This window comes from Diceros bicornis, chromosome 8, assembly GCF_020826845.1.
Source record: "Diceros bicornis minor isolate mBicDic1 chromosome 8, mDicBic1.mat.cur, whole genome shotgun sequence".
In the NCBI taxonomy this organism is placed as follows: Eukaryota; Metazoa; Chordata; class Mammalia; order Perissodactyla; family Rhinocerotidae; genus Diceros; species Diceros bicornis.
The window spans coordinates 53428813-53449332 of record NC_080747.1 but is presented as its reverse complement, the minus strand read 5'-3'; the positions used below and the strand labels follow the sequence as shown (position 1 = coordinate 53449332).

General features: G+C 35.7%; 1 protein-coding gene across 1 annotated transcript in view; it reads right to left on the bottom strand.

Annotated features, from left to right (window-relative positions):
- Positions 1-19893, bottom strand: part of STAP1 (signal transducing adaptor family member 1) — a 37889-nt gene extending 17996 nt beyond the window's left edge. Inside the window, exons 1-5 of the mRNA XM_058547176.1 lie at positions 19721-19893; positions 10513-10584; positions 5592-5705; positions 3196-3252; positions 369-541 (exon numbers count right to left, since the gene is read on the bottom strand). Coding sequence (XP_058403159.1) covers positions 369-541; positions 3196-3252; positions 5592-5705; positions 10513-10584; positions 19721-19840 — 536 coding nt within the window. The 5' untranslated portion in view covers positions 19841-19893. The remainder of the gene's footprint in view (positions 1-368; positions 542-3195; positions 3253-5591; positions 5706-10512; positions 10585-19720) is intronic.
- Positions 19894-20520: the final 627 nt, after the last annotated feature.

The window sequence follows — 20520 nt, the reverse complement described above, 5'->3', positions numbered from 1 at the left end:
TGGTCTGAGGGTTGGTTCAAATCTGCATTTTGCATTGTGTTGAGCATGACATATAAGAGGAAATGTGGCGTGTACTCAAAGATATACTGTTTGTCCACAAACAGCTTATTGTCCCTGGTTTAAAGAGGTCAATGACTAACTCTCCTTGATAATTAGAAATTAATATCAACAATCTAATAAATAAACTGGAGTTCATGGCACACTTACGCTGGCATAGGTTTCAGTACATCCACATAATCTTCAATTGGTTCCTTCTCTTTTTCCATAGATGAACTAGGTATCCTCTCGGTCAATGACTAACTCTCCTTGATAATTAGAAATTAATATCAACAATCTAATAAATAAACTGGAGTTCATGGCACACTTACGCTGGCATAGGTTTCAGTACATCCACATAATCTTCAATTGGTTCCTTCTCTTTTTCCATAGATGAACTAGGTATCCTCTCGGTCTCAATCCTCCTTTTCTTTTCTCTCTCTAGGACTTCATGCAGTCTAATTATTTGTCCAGGAAGGAGTGACACATGTAGAGGAACTGACAGCTGAAACCAATTAAAGCAGTAGGCAGACAAGAAGGACAGCAGAATAACTGATTTTAGCAAAGATGAGCTGGTTCTAAGGAGCTTCAGTTACCCTACAGAGATGGATGGTTTCCATCCATCAATCCATGAATAGAGGATCTTGGTGTCTTAGAACTGCCTCTAAACCAACTTGAACCTGCACAGGGTACCCGATCTTCTTCCAAGAAATGTTCCTTTTGGTCTGGCCCAAAGCAAAGTATACCCACCTTGCATTACAAGCTAATTCAAGTAACAACAAACCTCTCATTTTTCATTCTGAGCTCACTATTTCTCACTGCCAGGAAGGTTCAGAGCACCTGCAAGGTGCCTGCCTAGCCATCCCACAGGTAACCTGGAATAATCTCCAGCAGCCATATGGCAGCATGGGGTTGAGATGGAACTATTCATTAGATGACTGAGAATCGGCAGTCAGAGGTCTATATTTTGGTGTGTTTGTGTGTATATTTCAAACTTTCACACATTAGGATTGTGATTGCTCTACTTATTAGGTTTCTTTTTAGCCTTTTCTAGCAATGTGTTTTATATTGAGTCACCTATCTCCTCCTGATCTACATTCATACTGCTGATTTAGACCTCATTATGACCAGCTGTGTGCTCTAGGAAGGTATAATCTGAATGGTAGAATATTTTTCTTTATGTGACACCACCTAGTCTATGTTTTGAGGCAGCCACGTCTGATTATCTTCTTGATCTCTGGAGTGGGGTACATGCTTTCCAAAGGGTGTATAAGAAATTCCATTGAAGTGTGGAAAGAAAACATTAGAACTTCATTTTCTATTTACACATTATCTTATTAATTCCTATTATTTATATTTTATAGCATATATATGTATGTTCATATATGAAATTTGAAATAAAAACTGATAAGGGTACACAATCAAAAAGGTTTAAAAACTATTCTTCTGGATGACTAAGCTAACTAATAATCAGTAAGGTTATTTCCTTATATACCAAACCAGAAAAAAAAAACAATAGAATGAGGAAAATCTAATGAAACAGCTACTCCTTATTAATTGCCTGTCTGTTCCAAGAATTGTGCTATTGCAAATCCTCACAGCAATGCTACAAGACAGGTATTGTTATCCCTGCTTTACAAATGAAAAAAACAGGCTCAGAAAGATTAAGTAACTAGTCCAGGGTCACATAGCTAAGAAGTTGTGGAACCAGGACTCAAACTTCAGTTTATTCAATTCAAAAGCAACGTCTCTGCTCTTTCAACTACAGTCCGTGTTTCTCAAACTTCTACTAAAGCTCTCCAAACAACAGCACCATGTGAATGTATATACACAGAGTGATCTGGAAACATAGTAAAAAACAACCCAATTTGTAGAGCACAAAATTTGAGGCAACTTGTTTTCTTGGAAATTCACATGAATTTCATTTACCTTCTGTAATATACCTATGTACATTTTAAAATAAAAATAATGCTTTTTATCCTTATCTCAAGGAAAAAACTAAAAACAAATTTTTTGTCCAAAATGTCAAGTATAATTAGTGTACTAGAAGATGCACCCCAAGGTTTTTCTAGTGGTTTTAGTGTACTCCTTGACACCTAATCACATACCCTTGGGATACTTCTACCCCAATAAAAGAAGTGCCATGTGGAATGTGATGACTTACCACAGCAGAGGGAGAGAATGTAATTCCCCAAAGAGTTTCTCCCTCCCCCCAAGTCAACATGTCTTTCACATCTTTAACTGGCCCACTTTTCTAGCCTCCTGTGATTTCTCTACATGGTAGTTGAACCTCCAACTTTTACTATTATTGACTGAGATAAAGAACCAGCATCCATCATCTAAGTAAAGTGCAGTGCTTATTTCATGTGACTGCAAAGGCTTTACTTAGGAACTAGCTTTGGATAGAGTCTGTGTTTAACTGACCCTAATAAACATAGAAGGTTTTCTTTCCTCTAAAAGTATTAGAGAGCACGGTGCTCTTTTGGGGGCTGGTTATTAAAGTACCTCATACTTCTAAGATAGTTGCTACAATGGCTTTATTCAAAATAATGGTAGTTATCTTGCTGCAACAGTTAACTATAAGCAGTATCTCTTAATATTTGTCTCAGATAAGATGCCACAGAGTTGAACAGATAAGCATCCCTTTTAGTGATGTCTTAAGACTCGCTAAACAAATGTTTAAAAATGACTTTTCATTTTGATGTTCTCTCCTTGTTATATTATCTATGTTATTCATAAAATCCATCTCAGCATTTTATAAATATGTATTAAATGAATAAGAAAGGAATTGGAAAGTATTTTAGGAGATGCTATGTAAGCTACAAATATCAGAATATGTAAAGGACCACTGTGTCAAAAAGATAAGACCGAAAAGTAGATCACCCTACCTGTTATTCACTAGCTGGCACATTGCCCTGTTTATTTTCTTCATAACAATTATCACAATTTTAAATTATCTTCTTTGTTTATTTGTTTATTTTCTTTCTCTCTCTCCATCCACCCAATAAAAATATAAATTTCATGAGTAAGTGTAAAGATATAAACCTGTCCTTTTCAATTGCTATATCTTCAACCCCTTTCACTCTTCATAGTTTATAGCAAGTGTTCAGTAAATATTTGTTGAATGAATGAATGAATCAAAAGTAATGTCCTTCCTACCTCTGTTACTGTGAGAATGAAGCCTCTCCATTCTTCCCCACTTTCTATGTTCTCTGTCTAAAGATGAAGACAAAAACAGAAAAAGACAAGACATGAATGACTGTGAACATTAATACTTTTATTAACTTGAAATAACTTTAGAATTTCATATTATTGTTTTGTAGACTCAAAATGTGTAAGCCATCAAAGCCCAGCAAGATTGACAAAATGCATATTCTTCTATTGAAGCACATTATTTCAAAAAGTCAATTGTAATTTTTTAACCACTTAAAATCAGTTGAAAGGAAGAAACAATTCATTTTCCTTTCTGCTTAGAAGTATTAATGTATATTTGTTATGAAATATTTCAATACTCTTTTGTCAGAAGATAGAAGTATATAGCTTTGATCTGTTTGCTTACTAAACAAGTAAAATTTTACAATTTACTTTAAAAAATTTAAATGTTAGCACACATTTCTGCAGTATGTCAATTCATGGTTACTGCCTCCATTGATATTTAACATTGACGGGCTTTAAGTTTGGGGCAACCAGGTAGGACCAATGTAGTTAGTCCTTAGAAACTTCCAATTCTTATCTCTAAATGCTATTAATACAGACAACATTTAGTAGGTGCTTATAAGTGGCAGCTAATATTCTGAGAACTTCACAAGTGTTAACTGATTTAATCTTCAGAGCAACTCTGCAAGAGGTACTATTATTATTTTTTACTTTACAGATGTGTTCATTTAACAGATATTTATTGAGTGCCTTTTAGTGCTAGGCACTATTCTAGGTACTGGTTTACATCAGAGAACAAAACAAAAATCCTTTTTCTCGTGGAGTTTAGGGTCTAGCAAGGAAGAAATAATAAACATAATAGTGAGGAGGTTGTGTAGAGTTAGAAGGAAATAAATGGAAAAATAAAATATAGAGCAGGGTAAAAGAGATTGGGAATGCTGTTACGGAAAGGGAAAAGGATTGCAGTTTTAATAAAGTAGTCCAGGTAGGCCTCAGTAAGAGGGTTACATCTAAGCAGAGACTTACTTCCAGGTGAAGAAACCAAGGCACAAAAAGGTTAAGTAACTTGCCTATGATCACACTACTAACAAATAACCAGAATTCAAACCTAAGCATCTGACTCCAATCCTGTGCTCTTAACCACAACATCAGAATCATCTGGGGAGCTTGCTTAAAACATAAATTCTGGGGCTCAGGTTTATAGGTGACGCCTGGATTTCCTAATTACAAGTGATTCCTGGTTCATTAACGCTTAATGACTAGTGCTTTCAAGGTCAACTCTAACCACATCTTATTCAATTGCAAGTTGTTCTCTTTATATTATGTTTATATATTTTTTGTATATCTAAAATACTTTTATTTTTTATATTTTTTTGTTCAATTATAATTGACATACAATATTATGTTAGTTTCAGGTGTACAACAGTGATTCGACATTTATATACATTACAAACTGAGTTTTATGAGGTTACCATATTTCACAAATTGTGTATAACTAATATACAATTCTTGTTCAAATTTTTCTAATTGTCTCAATAATGTTCTTCATAGCTCTTTTTCTTCCTTTTCTGATCTAGGATCCAATCCAGATCACACATTGCATTTTAGTTGTCATGATGCTATAGTCTCCATAATTGGGAACAGGTGTCCAGTCTTTCTTTGGCTTTTCTTATACTGGTATTTTTCAAAAGTTTAGGCCAATTGCCTTGCAGAATGTCTCTCAATTTGTGAAATATGGGTTTGTCTAATTCAATGGTTCCAAATGTGTATCATGTTGGACATGTCTCAGAATCATCTGGGAACTTGGAAAATGTTAATTCAAAAACAACATTTAAGGGCCGGCCCCGTGGCTTAGCGGTTAAGCGCGTGCACTCCGCTACTGGCGGCCCGGGTTCGGATCCTGGGCGCGCACTGCTTCTCGGCCATGCTGAGGCCACGTCCCACATACAGCAACTAGAAGGATGTGCAACTATGACATACAACTATCTACTGGGGCTTTGGGGGAAAAAAGGAGGAGGATTGGCAATAGATGTTAGCTCAGAGCCGGTCTTCCTCAGCAAAAAGAGGAGGATTAGCACAGATGTTAGCTCAGGGCTGATCTTCCTCACAAAACCAAACAAAACAAAAAAACATTTAAACAACACCAGGTGAGATCTCTGACTTTGTCAGAGGACAGAAGTATATGGTTTCAATGTGCTTGTATACTAAACAAGTGAACATGCCTTTTTAAATCCTGTTTTGAAAACTGTAGTTCTTGGCAAAAGGCAAGAAATATTAACAAAGTCTAAGACGTGGCAGTCCTCTTTTAATTCCCCTTTACTTCAGCCACTGGGTTGTGAAGAGGTGAATGCTATTTATAACCACAACTTGTTTCAGACTAATTGCTTCTCTTCACTCACCTTCAGTTGCACTTCCTCTTTTGGCAAAACAAGGGTGATTTTTGCACAATTCTTTTCAGTTGAATTCTGGTCAGTAAGGCATGTGAGGTCTATTATGTCTAACTTGTCAACATACTGCAAAGATAAATGGAAATCTTGTTAAATTAGTTCATGAGTAATGTACATTAATTTTCGTAGGCAGGAAAGTAGGTAATATCTTCCTTTCAACTGATTTTTACTTTGCATGATATCCTGGTTTTCTTTTTGTATGTGAGGAAGATCAGCCCTGAGCTAACATCTGTTGCCAATCCTCCTCTTTTTGCTGAGGAAGATTGGCCCTGGGCTAATATCCGTGCCCATCTTCCTCTACTTTATATGGGATGCTGCCACAGCATGGCTTGATAAGCAGTCCCACAGCATGGCTTGATAAGTAGTGAGTAGGTCCACGCCGGGGATCCAAACCTGCGAACCCTGGGCCACTGAAGCATAGTGCTATGCCACTGGGCCGGCCAATATCCTGGTTTTCAAATGGGCATGGGACCCCTTCCCAACTCAGAGGGCATTTAGAAATGCACTATATGGTGGTGTCCTGGACCTGCTCACACAGGTTTGCAATACCAATTGTTAAATTTTCAGGAATTTTGCAAGCCAGTTTTTAAACACAGCCATTATTAAAAATTAGATTATATAAACATACAAGTAAATAAATGATATTAAAAGCAAAGGTAATTGAAATTTAAAACTCAGCGTTTTCTGATTATATTACTACATAGTATTCTCTATACTCCTGAGGTTATTTACATCTTCATTTCTGTGTGGTGGAATACTATGTAGTGGTATGCTATGGTACCTTTTTTCCCAACTCCATGTTCAGTGTGGTCACATTGATAGGTTGAAATCAGCCATGGCAGGAGTATTTACACGATGGAAATTGGCAAACTTTATAAATTAGGGCTTGACCTATTGTTTCATTAACTGTCCTGGGGCAAGCAATTTTTTTCTGCAAAGGCCTGATTGTAAATGCTTTGGGTTTTGTGGACCCCATACAGTCTCTGTTGCAAATTCTCCTTTTTTTTTTTCTTTTTTTTACAACACTTCATAAGTATAAAAACATTCTTAGCTCATAGACTGTACAAAATCAGGCCACAGGCTAGATTTGGCTCAAGGGCCAGTTTGATGCCGTCAGGTCTGACCTTAAGAAAATGAAGGAGAAAATGTTAATAATGCAGATGAAACTTTAAAATTTGTTGTGTCTGAAGCTTTTTCATTGTGAACAGGACAAAAAATTGGCAAAATATTCTTCCATAATTCAAAAACTATTATCTCATTCAGCAAAGAATTTGCTCATGTCATTGACAAATAGGTGAAGTTCTGGCATACATAATTGTTGTTTTACTTTCTTCTTACTCATTAATGTAAACAAAAATATCAGCCAACATTCATGTTAAATATCGTATTTAATGACAATAAATTTATTAGGGAAACAGCAGATTGGAAAACAACTCCATTTGTCAAATCATTATTGAACTGTAATCATAGTTGGCTATGAATACGAGTTCAGAAAAATTAATGAAAGCATTCTGTAAGAATCAGTTGCCTATATGGAAATTACAATAAGAGTGTTGTATATTTTATTTTTTAACTGTGTGCTACACATTCTTTGTAACTGTAATATTTATAATAAATTTATATATATATATATTCATACATACATTTTTTTCCAGAAAGCTATTATTCAACATTTACCACATACCACTGGTTATGAGGATCCTCTTAAGAAATTCCTATCTTATCCCAGTACAATACAAATATTTCGTCTGAGCAATTGGTATGGACTGCTCTGTATGCAACTGGCCAGACTTGCTTCCTAGTATTAGAAAGATTAGGACCACCTCTAGTAAGTATAGTAGGGTTTTTATGGTATAATTTTTTGCTAAATGAGCCTGATTCTTGACTTCTTTCTATCTCCTTTTATTTTTCTCTCTGTTATACCCAATATAACTTATTTTACTTTATGTTTGTAAGTCTCCTTATTTCATTTTTCTGAATAAGGTAGGACATAAAAATAAGTAAGTTTTTTTCCTAGAACTATTCCTAAATTGATGAGATTAAGGGTAAGTTTGGGTTGACCTTTTATTTTCAATGAACAAAGAGCAATTGAAAATGGAAGGAGAGGTTTAAGGGAAGGAGGACAGAATTTAAAATTACACAGAATCTTTTGTCTAGATCATGCTCAGTGAATTTTGCTGAGACAAAGGAGGAAGCAACAGAGGAAGAAGTGGCCGAGTTAGATAGAGTGCTGTAAGCTGATCTATTGATTAGAAGAAAGGAAGTCATATCTTTTTGTTTTTAATTGTAATATTGAATAGAGCCTTAAAAGTCATCTGTCTAATCTAGCTGCCATCTAATGTTTGAATCTCTTCCAGAGTACCCCTCCATGTAGTCATCCAGCCTATGCTAGAACATCTCGAACAACATGGAACTCACACCTCCTACGCAGCTCTGCCTGCTAGCAAGTTTTTTTCATGTAGTAAGCCACAGTTTTTCTCCAGGCAATTTCCATCCGTTGGTCCTAGTCCCTTTTCTCTGGAATACACTAAACAAATTCAGTGACTTTTTCACATGACCTCCTGACATCCTTTCAAATATTTAAAAGTGGCTTTAATTTCTTCCCTACTATAGGCTAAATATCTACAGTTTTCACCGGTTTTATCTCTGTGCTTTTTTTCCTGAGACTATCACCCAAAAAATCTCCTGAAAAAGTCTGCATCCTCTTTGAACAAAATCGGTAGACGGGCAATTCTGCAGCATTTCATTATAAGAATCTCTTCACGGCATAGTGGTTAAGAACGATGGCTTAGGAGCAAGACCTGAATTGCACCCCTTTCATTAGCTGTCTGATCTTGTACAATTTCTTAATCTTTAAACTTGATTATTCTCATGTATAAAGTGGGGATTAAAATAGTACCCATTCTGCAGAGTTGTTGTGAGAATTAAATGAGATAATGCATGTAAAATGCTTGATTACTATATGCCAGCTTCACTCACAAGTCCTTACATTTACTATTTCATTTAATCCTTTTGATAACCTTATATGATGGGCTACAGTTGTCATCCTAATTTTAGAGATTTGAAACTGAATGTATGAGATCTTTCATTTTCTCCTCTAGATTCACTTTTATCCCTTCATCATCCAACATTATGCACCAGGAGGGAGACCTGTATGGACAACATCAAGGGCTCCCTTACCCTCTTGCTGTTGGGTTGGACCGCTGGTAAACACTGGCAGGAGATCAGAATAGTGAGGAGAGTGAGGTCATATATTTATTACCCTGTGCAATTCTCCCGCAGTCAAAGATCCCATACTCTTCTCAAGGCAGTCATCTTCCCACAACTCTCCCTACTGTTCTCTCACTCTTTCCTTTACTCCTGGGCGTGGTAATGAGGCACTGTTACTAGCCTCAGCATTCTGCACTATCTTTTGTGGTTTTCCTATATCCTGTCCACTGCTTTGAATATAGCATCTTCATTAAACTCTCTTTAAATTGCCCAATTTGTGATGTCATCTGTTTCTTACCAGTTCCCTGTCTGATAGACTGAGACACAGAGAAGTTAGGTAAGTAGCCCAAGATCCCAAGTTGGCACAGTGAACAGTGGCAGGACCAGGATAAAAACCCAGGTAGTCTACCTGAAGACCAGGCTCTCAATCACTAAGCTGTACTGCCTCTTGCCACGTAAGTGAGTAATAACTATTAACTCTCTCACTTATGTGTATTATACAAGTTTTAAGCCAGGGTCTTTTATATTTTTACTGACATCAGTGGGAAGTTGGAAGGCACAACAGAGAAATTAGTTTTGTTAAAATTTGTTATGGTATTTGAAAACATCTTTATATAAATCTTGTCTATCCAGAACTCTGGTGAAAGATGAATGTTTGAAGTTTGTTTTTCATTTGTTTTTTTAAAATGACTTCTAGTTAGTTTACCACTAATGGCACTGAAATGCCTACAGGTGGAATACATTAATAAATAAATACAAAAAATACATTAATACAATAATATCCATGTATTATTATGTATTGTATTATTATATTATTATTGTGTAATATTAATATAATAATACAATAAATACAAAATATACATTAATACAATAAATACAAAAAACAGGCTCTTTTTCTGTTGCTTTCATGAGATTTGGACATGTAATAATGATATTCTAAGAAGTGTGAGCTACAGAATACATAGTCCAAAATGTTTATATTTAGACAAGTTACTGGATGATAAAATCTCTTATAAGCATAGCATTCCAAGGTAGGCAAGCATTTGCCACTGAAATATTACATTTTGTTTGTGGAAAAAATGAAATACACAATCAGTTTTCAATTTTTGGTGGGAAAATTGAAATAGAAATTAGTTGAAATTAATATGAATAAATAAATCTCAGAATCTCTCTGTTGTTATTCTCATGCTTGAGCTCTTAGGAATCCTGTTTTGTAGGGGATGTTTTTGTCTTTCTAGAAGAATTAAATTGTGACATATTGTATATTATGAGGCTTTGGGGCTCATTTAGTTCTTTTCAGATTATAACTGCATGCTACAGCAAGATAAAAAGAGGAGAAAATTAAGGCTATCACTTGGTATTAGGCAATTTGTATCCAGGTGTCTCCCTAAAATTTTCACTTTTCAACTAAGTTTTTATTAGCAGGATCAGAAAGAAAAGAATGCAAAGTTAAAAACATGAGTTAATAACTTCTGAGTTGCCCAGGAAATAGTACCGTGGCTCTTATAATTGATAGCCATCACGGATGTAAGAGTTCTTATTTGAATTGGTTTTGCTAGAATCTTTACTCTGGGAAGACAGACAATCCCAAATGTATAATAAACTATATGACAAGTGGATATTGGGAAAAAATTGAATCAGCTGAACATGTTTAACTACTTACTATTGTACTTTTTTTGTCGGTATAAAAGAAAAGTGTAGTTCCTCTCAATTCTGTCCAATAATGTTTATACTCCTGTGGGAAAGAAATTGTAAGCGTTATTCATTAGTGAATATTCAACTATTTTCCTATTGATATTTTCCTTTGTAACTTTCTTAATTGCTATGTGATAAAAGGTTCTTCTTTATCCTGAGATAAAACACCTAGTTTTATGGCTTAATTTTACATTTAATTCTTGATGAAATCTTTCACAAATTTATTTTAGTATAAGGTGTGAAGTAAGGATGTAATTTGATTTGTGTTTAAATAGATCATTTTCCAAAACTTTCCTCATTGATTTAAGACACTTGACTTTCTATGCAGTTCAGTGGAAGCTCGCACCTGTAAGAGGGGCCATTTAAGGGATCAGGATAGGACAAGCTACCTATCTACCTTCCAGGACAGTTGAAAGAATTGAATGAATTAACACATGTAAAGCACTTAGCTCATAGTTTGCGTTCAAAAAATAGTATATATTTATATAGATCAAGGAAATGTGAGCAATTGATAATGATAAAAATAACTTGACACCATCAAAGCTGAACTTTGAAGTCCAAATTTCATTCATGTGGTGAACATTTCATCATTGATACACTCATATTATTATGGGTTCTATAGAAACATAACTTTTTAAGTTTTAAAAGTTTAAATAACCTGGTCAGACTCTCATTTTTATTTAAATAAGAGGAACTTAACATTCTATGAAGATTGTCTGTATTATAACAGAATGGCTAGGAGGTTTAAAGAATAAAATCCTTACACATCTAAAGACTTACCTTCATACCCAGCTATTTCCAAAGTATGCTTAAAAAATTCTAGTCAGTTTCACAGACATGTTGACCATTCACTCCTTTTGGGTTTAATAAGCTGAATTTTTGTAACATGCTGGATTGTCTTGACTTATATTGAGGTCTAATGAGACAATCACATGAAGAAATTTTTTTCTTTTGCTTATAGATATGAAGACACTTTTACATATTATGGCATTTGTGTCTCTTTAATACTGACATATCATTCATCCTTTTTTAAAAATTATTTTATTGGGGTCGCATTGGCTTACAATATTGCATAAATTTCAGGTGTACACCACTATATTTCAGTTTCTGTATAGACTGCATCGTGTTCAGGACCAACAGTCTAGTTTTTATCCATTCACCATACATATGTGCCCCTTTACTCCTTTCGCCCTCCTCCCATCGTTTATCCTTTTTTTGACCAGCAAAATGTTTGTCACCTCTTCAGAATTTACATTCTTATTTTCTCAAATAATTGGAACTCCATAACCCATCTTGCTTTTATTTGCCTTGGGTCCCAGGAAACTCAAGATTATATTCATTCTGAATTATAACAACCATCTTTCTCATGTTCTTAGTAGAACTATTTTCTCCCTTTGTCTTCATGGCTGATAAGGTGCTATATTAGTTAGCTTTTCTTGTATAACAAGCCACCCTAAAACTTGGTGGACTAAAACAGCAAATGTTTCCTATTTCTCATCATTCTGTGGCTGGCTGATGATCCTTTGGATCTGGGTATACTTGGCTATGGCTGAATGGTCTAGGGTGGCCTCGCTCACTTGCCTGGAGTCTTAGCTGGGAATGCAGAATGACTGGGAGTGGTATAATAAGCAATATATTTGGTCTTTGTCCCCCAATTCCTGGCATAGAGATCTTGAAACCCTTGGAATTTCCTGATTGATAGTAGTGTAAAAACAAAACTTATTCGTAATGAACCCCTTTATATCATACTTGAGTTTATACTAATGAGGTGACTTAGGATGGGACCCCCTAGATAGCTTTAGGATGAGTCTGGTCACCAAAAGAACAAATGATTACAGGAATGGAACTTTCAGCCCCACCCACTGACCTCCATGAAGGGGGGTGGGGGTCTGGAGGTTAAGTTTTATAAAAATTCTTGGACAATAAGATTTGATGAGCTTCCTAATTGGTGAAGACATCCACATGCCGAGAGGGTGGTGCACCTCAACTCCACAGGGACAGAAGCACCTGTGCTCAGGACTCTCCCAGACCTTGCCCTATGTACCTCTTCATCTGGCTGTCCATTTGTGTTCCTTACCAGTAAATGTAAGTAAAGTGTCTTCCTGAGTTCTGTGAGCCATTCTAGTAAATTATCGAATCTTAGGAGGGGGTCATGGGAACCCCTGGTTTAAAGCCAGTTGGTCAGAAGTACAGGAGGCCTGGGACTTGTGACTGATGATGAAGTGAGGGGCAGTCTTGTGGGACTGAGCCCTTAATTAAGCTGTGGGGTCTGCACTAAATCTGGGTAGGGAGTTAGTGTCAGAATTGAACTGAATTGTCGAACACCCAGTTGGTGTCTAGAGAATCAGAGAATTGGTTACTGGTGTTGGAAAACACCCCATTGAGACAACTGGAGTCTCACTCCATACATTCTCATCCTCCAGTCAACTAGACTAGACTTGTTCACATGCTGGCAGAAGGATTCCCAGGAGCAAGAGAGAGAAAAACCCAATGTGTGAGTACTTTCTAATCCTCTGTTTTTGTTACATTTACCAAAGCATGACCCAGTCCAGATTCAAGGGGTAGAAAAATAGACTCAACCTCTTTAAGGAAGGAGCAGAAATGTCACATTTCAAAGGGGAGTGTATACAGTCAGGCTTGAACAAATTGGTAGTATTCATGCAGCAATCAACTCAGGGGCAGGAGTTGGAACTTGGGGCAAGATTTCTTTGTCCAAGCCCTGTGGTCTTTCCATTCCATCCTATCTCCCAAATGAGAGCTGATGATAATGTAATACAATGACCCTGCTGATGCCTCTTGAACCAAGAACGAATTACCATAAAAAAGAACAATTCAAGGGCCAGCCCTGGGGGCCTAGTGGTTAAGTTCAGCGTGCTCCACTTTGGTGGCCTGGGCTGGGTTTCCAGGCACAGACCTACACACTCATCTGTCGGTGGCCATGCTGTGGTGTGGTGGTGGCTCACATACAAAAAGAGGGGGATTGGCACCACGTGTTAGCTCAGGGCGAATCTTAAAAAAAAAAAAAAAAACAAAAGGGCATAGGATTGAAGAAATCAGTCAACAGATGGTCCCTAAAGGAGCAATTATAAAATGGGAGAAAGAGATTCTTTCTCTTGTCTGAAATCCAGATGCCCAATATATTTACCTGACACATCTCAGAGTCAAGTAGCTTAGTAAGGCAAAAGAACAAACCATAATTTCAGCCCCCTCAGAATTCTTTTGTTTCCTTTTTTTCATATAGGATACAAAGTGTTATTGGCATTGCAATAGCCCTTTACCTGGTCTCTCTGCTGCCTTTTTACACCCTCCAATCTATCCTGCACAGTGCTGCCAGAGTGAATTGTCTCCTCCCCAGAGAGTAGGGGTAACTAACTAACTAACTACTAGGTGAGTTTGGGAGACAGTATGCTCAACTCAGTCTCCTCCTGTCATCTCTCAGCTCAGCCTACCAGGAGAGTGGGTGTTCTGTTTGGTCCCTGCCATGTAGCAAAGGGCCTCCAAGAAGGGTAGGCTTGTGGCCCCTTAAACTGAGTCAGTGGCTCAAGGTAAATCAAGGCTACCTAAATCTAAACTAAAGTGTTAGCACAGTTTTGGCCTTAAATCTAAACCACATATCAATAGATTTTATTAATAATAAAAGAAATTAATTATCTTCCTTTGTGTGATTCCTGTGTCTTAATTTTCAATTGGTTTCAAACTTGGGAGAGGAAAAATCCCAACAAATGGGTATGAAAATGTACAGGGCAGGGTAAGTGGTAATTGCTAACGGGGTTTCTTTTTAGAATGATAAAAATGTTCTAGAACTAGATAGTAGTGATGATTGCACAACTTTGTGAATATATTAAAAACCACTGAATTGTAGTAATAATAATAACAATAACAATAGTTACTGTGTCTCCTGTGTGAGAGTTCGCTGTCAAGGGACCAAGAATTGAAGTAGGGAAACCAGCCTCCTGCTGTTGCCTCATAGAGTTGTTGAAGGATTGAATGGAATAACAGTGTATATAAAGCACATAGGACCTGGGACATAGCAACTGTTCCATAGACGTTGGCCACTAAAAAAAAAAAAAGGCATTGCCTCATCACTCACATTATTAACAGGTACTTTTCACTTTTCCTTATCCATGTAATACTTTTTCCACATGGTGACTTGTATGTGTGTGTGACAGTGGTGGCATCTAAAAATCTCTAAAATAGATCTCTTTCAGTGGGATTATGTATGAAAAGGAGAGGATATTTTGTAAACCAGAATAATGAAAACCATTGTCATTCCTATATAAAATCACCCTTTCATATTGCCTTAAATAAAGAGATAGAAAACTGTGGTGAGAAATTTGGCTTGAGAAGTTGCTAATATATACTGTCTCTATAATCAGGCAGATGTTCTGTAAAAACCATGAGAGTATCTAGTCACTCTATTGAAAAATACTCGAATTTTCTCAGATTTGAGTTGTGATTAAATAATAAAACATCTCGAATTTATTTTGGGAGGTTTTTTTTTTTAAAAATCGTCTCTCTCTTAAGGCTTTCACATCCTGCCCTAGCGGTAAGCCTCTGTATTGCAAGGAGCACGTCAAGTCTACAATGTACTTTGGAACTAGGATGTGGGTGAGGGAGAGTGGGAGGAGATTGGAATGAATGTAGGCATATTGGTTAGAGAACTTAATCACGGGTTGTGTAGTTTTACTGAAGTATGGTATCTAAAATCAAGTCCAAACCTGAGATTCTATGATTCCTGGAGGAAAGGAAAGCAAGAGTAAACCCTGAAGTCAAAGTCTACTACTTTATTCATCTTGTTAGTTAGCCTCATTAGTATTAACATGCCATAAGATAGAAAAACTAAAATCACTAATAGCCAGTCAAGGTTTATTAAGTCCTTCTGTATGTATGTGCAGACATCCATCTGTGCTCCTGAGCGAAGTTACAGAGGTGTTCAGTCATGAGAGAATGATATGAATTGGGTAGAGTTAATCAGGGAAAAATGGAAGTTTTACTGGTAAACAAAATATAGATTCATGGAAAAGATTAACAAGGGTTTATTAAATGGGGGAAGAAGCAAGAACAAAGGCACTGAGTTGAGAGTAAAGGCAGCCTGGAGGAAAAGGAAGATTACAAATAGCAATAGGCCATGTGAACTCCAACCACAGCCACAAACCCAAGAACAGATCAAACTTATATTCGGTATGCAGACACCTGCAGATCACAGTCTTGATTTAGTTTCTGATAAGTTCTCATGAATACCAGTATAATTTGAGTCATCTATAAATATCAATCTCAAGAATCAACATCTAGATATATATATCTACAGAGATATGTAAATATTTTAAAAATTAATTTTAAAGGACATTTTTTAATGAAATGCATTTAGCACAAAGTTTCTTATTTTTTAGCAATCATTTGTGTTGAATTGCTGAAGTAAGAAAAGGGACTGAAATGGAACTTTTGAATTTATTGCTAGCTTCATAATCATTAGATGACCTTGTATTTCGAGTTTAAAGTCACTATCTCATTTTCATTCAATTAAACAAATATTTTTGAAAGTCTACTGAGCCTACTGTTGAGCTCAGTGTGATAAAGAATCTAGTGATAAGACATCCCCAACCTTTGGAATCCCACAATCAAATGGAATTAGAACTTTAGTTTGAGAGGCAGCATGACGTCAAGTGCTTGGCAATAAAAGCCCAGGCTCCTTAAGAGAGAGAAACCTTGCACATTACCTCTATGAGCCACGACTCACTCACCTGTGAGGTAAATAATTTCTACCCAGAAGAGTTACTGTAAAGATCAAAGTGACAGGACATTAAGAGCCTAGCATGATATCTGCCATATGTCAACACCTTAAGAAAATACACCCATGATTATATAGTCCATTTGATCATCAAAGCAACCCATTGTTATGCAAGAGAGTAATTATTTCATTTTACAGAAGAGGAAATAGATTAAAAGTTTTAAAGGAATTGCCCAAGTTCCACAGTTGGACTTATATTTGTATCCCCCGGCTACCCAGTGCTCTTTTCTCATTGATGTGACTAGTAAAAATGGGTTACAATGCAAAATCCAGTTAAGTTCCCCTCTATCACCTGTCCGCAATAAAAAGCTCCCATTTTTCTTGTGAGCAAGTAATGTACCTTTGTTTAAGGAAGGATGTTGTGTAGTGGTCTTCAAAGTAGGGCACATAAACCCCAGAGGTATGCAAGATAATCCCACTGGGGAAGAAACTTTTAGAATATCTAATTATATTTCATTTATTTCATCTTTCTTAATTCCTTGTTTTCATATATTTAATAATTTTCTGGGAGTATTAGTACAGGAGTACACATATATAATTTCCAAATAAATTAATATTCTTGTTAGAGATCTGTGCTCAAAAATGTCTTTTTGAAAGGAGTGTGTTATTTAAAAATTTTGGAAATTACTGGCATAGAGAACTACGTTTGAGAGCACAACTGAGATAGCCCTAAAATTTTTCTAAATGAATTAGTGGAAATTCGAAGACTAATCAGAGAAATGTTATTTTGATACTGTTATGATGATCACATTCTTATGTCCAGTCTGATAAGAAGACATATTATACACATTGTTTTTAATTTTAGCACATCACAGATTGAAGAATTATGAGATGTCGCCCAAACTCTCTCTTATTTTCAAACAGTTCCAGAAAAATGAGAATTTTCTCCATTGTAAGAACTGTGTTGCCACTGGTATCCTGTTGTGGCATTTAATAGGTCTTATCAAATAAATCTTCCTGATCAATCCAAAATTCTAGTGCTGTGGTTTAAGTAAATCTTCTCGCATTATCTTCTCCATGAAGATTATATACTTTTAATGGGCTCTTGATCTGGGATCCACGGACCTTCTGCAATTGCATTTAAAATGATGTATGTTGGCATCTTCTCCTGGGGCAAAACTCCTCCTTAAACTCTTAAAAGTGCCCCTGTCACAAAAACAGCTAAGAAACACCTCTCAACGTGTGATCTCCTTACAGACCAGGTTACTCTTCAGTTATATTTTCTCCAAATTAAGTGTTCTGAATTCCTTCAGCAAAGACCCCATTTAACATTCTGCAGAGCCGCCCAACTTCCTCTAGCCCATTTGCTCCAAAGATGACCTTCTACATACCCTTGGCTCACCTTCCCTGTAAAGTTTCCTTGGCACTTTGCTGCTTCTTGCCTAGAAATCCCACTATTTTCCTTAGCTTTTTTCTCATAGCTTCTATTTTCAAGCGCTCTATCACTGTGGCTCTCTTTTGAGCCATATTACTTGTAGTCTCAAGACTGATTTTAGTTTGTTTACAAGAATATGATAAATAATGAAATAGAAGGAGAATGAAGCTGACCTTCAGTGTGAGCCTGGTGTTTTATATGTTATCCCTTTAATCCTTGAAACCACCCTATAAAGTAGACCTTATTGTCGTCCTCTTGCTCTCTTCTCCCTGACATACAAGTAAAAGATATTTGCTATGAATTCAAGTGGAAACACAAGTTAATTTCATCAGAAATATTTATACCTATAGTTTATTTTTTCCATTTCAAAACATGCTTTCTAAGAAAAGGTAGAGCAGCAATCGAGTAAGGGAGTCATCACTCCTTACTAAACTAAGCGTCCTGGAGGTGGGGGTCTTTGTGTTTTATTTATATTCTCCAGAAATGAGTGTGACGCGTGGTGCATACGAGGCACTCAATAAATGTTGCTTGAATGAATAAATTGATTGAGCACCTGCTGTATCCGAGGCATTGTACCCTGGGAAGCAAGTCATATTCTCTCTATTTTATAGTTGAGGAAATTGAGTCTCAAGGAGATTGAGTAACTTGTATAAGATCACGAGCTGTCAGTGGCAAAACCATCAGGTAAAGACAAGTTTCATTGACATTCTAAAATCCTTGTTCTTTCTGCTAACAATACCAGTGGAATGCCTTCTTTAAACATTAAAAGGAACCCCATATCAAAACAGTTATTAAAAATACTTTGGAAAACATTCAATCAACAACCAAATTTAAATTACAAATTAGAAATTTTTTTTCCCCAACTCTCCTTTCCTGGCAAAGTGTAACAATGTGGTTAACTTGTGGTGACAAGATTGAATTCACTTTAAAAGCATATAGGATCAACCAAAAAATATTCCAATGTAACTGACAAATATTACTAATACATGTGTAACATCCATAACAGAATACAAATTACCATGTCTTTACTCTCTAACAGTAAATGATCTGATTTTATATGCAAGAAATATGAATGTGCTATTACAGATATTTTCACATACACAATTTTTCCATAAGTATTAATAAATCCTCAGAAAATTTTTTAATTATCATTATTAAACATTTCTTGTGGCATTTCTCAAAACACTTAAATTTTTTGTAGATTCAGTTAATATTAAAATTTCATAAAATTTGACCTAAGTTAATGACTTCTTTTTTCTTTAGTAACAGACACTTTCATGTTTCTCTCATTAATTTCAAATTATCCACAATTAATATTTTAAAAGCACTGATTTTAATGAATTATGTTTTCATTTTTACGTTTTAAAAATATGGAGTGCTTTTTTAATTTTCTTAGAGTGAATGTATTTATGTAGCTTGGTGTACATACTACCCTAAGTATTATCTTTTAAAGTCATTATCTGGAACAGTGTTTTTAGAACATACAACTATACATAATGTGAAACAGTATCAATTTTCTCATTTTCACAATTTTTTTACAAAAGTTTACCATTAAAAAAGTAATTTGATCATTATCTGTAAACTTCAAACAACTGAGAATAGGAGCAGAAGGCTTAATTTCAATCAGAATATCATTTTATCTTAAAGGTACATGTCATTGTGGAAGCATAATAGTAAATTGCAGAGAAAATATAGGAAACATTTTATCTTCTAAGCTAAAATCTTCTGTGATGTTTAAATGAATTCTTTGGAAATTTAGCTTATTGAATTTTTTTACGTTAGTAACAACATTAGAACCTTATGTTATTATATATAATACATACATATATACATGTATGTGTTTAAGGCATACATTGTATTTAAATTATGCAAAATTGGAATCATATTCTGAGCTCAAGTAAGAGGTTCAATTCCAGCAGAAACAAGGAGGCCCTTGTCACATCACATCATCAAGAAATAAATTTTATATTAAGACAGAAGCTTCTAATTTAACATTATCATCTGTGGACTTACCTGGTATTCTGACCGCTTGACTAATAAAAAACCTTCAAAGTACAACGGTAGAGCAGTAATCTTTAATCTTTCTTGGAAGATCTTTCTAGGGGCTGGTTTCGGAGGCTTCTTAGCCATCATACCCTCTCGTTGCTGTGTGGTTTGCTTTCAACTGTATCCAGTCTCAAACAAAATGAGATCTCCCTTGTGTGAGAGGAAAAGGCAAATGTTCAAAGAGGAAGTCCCAACTCAATTTTTAACCACCAACAGGACACACATACACACACACACACACACACACACACACACATTTTTTTCCTTTACTTTTTGTGAGGTAAGAAAAAACAGGCAGAGACCAACTTTGAGAGGGCAATCTCTGAGTAAACTACATGTATTTAGAATTACAGTAGCAAAATAAACAGAAGATTAACATCTCCAGAGGATGAAAGGAACCGATGTAGAAATTATGGACTTTAGAGGGGACCTCAAGGTCACATTTGTTTTATTCCACTTTTTTTTGTTTATTGCTGCCCACTTTTATCCCTAGAAGACATGACATGAATTAACTCCATTTCATTTAAAAATTACTTCATAGCATAATTTTATTAGTACTATTTCTGTTGTAAATATTTCATGATTGAGCTTTTGTTTAAATTTTTAAAAGTCTGGAGCTCTTTATCCCATGCCGCTTTTGATGGTCTACTAAATATAAACCACAGATATGGGAACATGAGATTTCACCTCTTTTTCAGTATTTTGAGTTACTGGTAGGTTACTGGTAGATGTTTGGCAAAATATGTGTGGCAGAGAAAGCTGTAAAT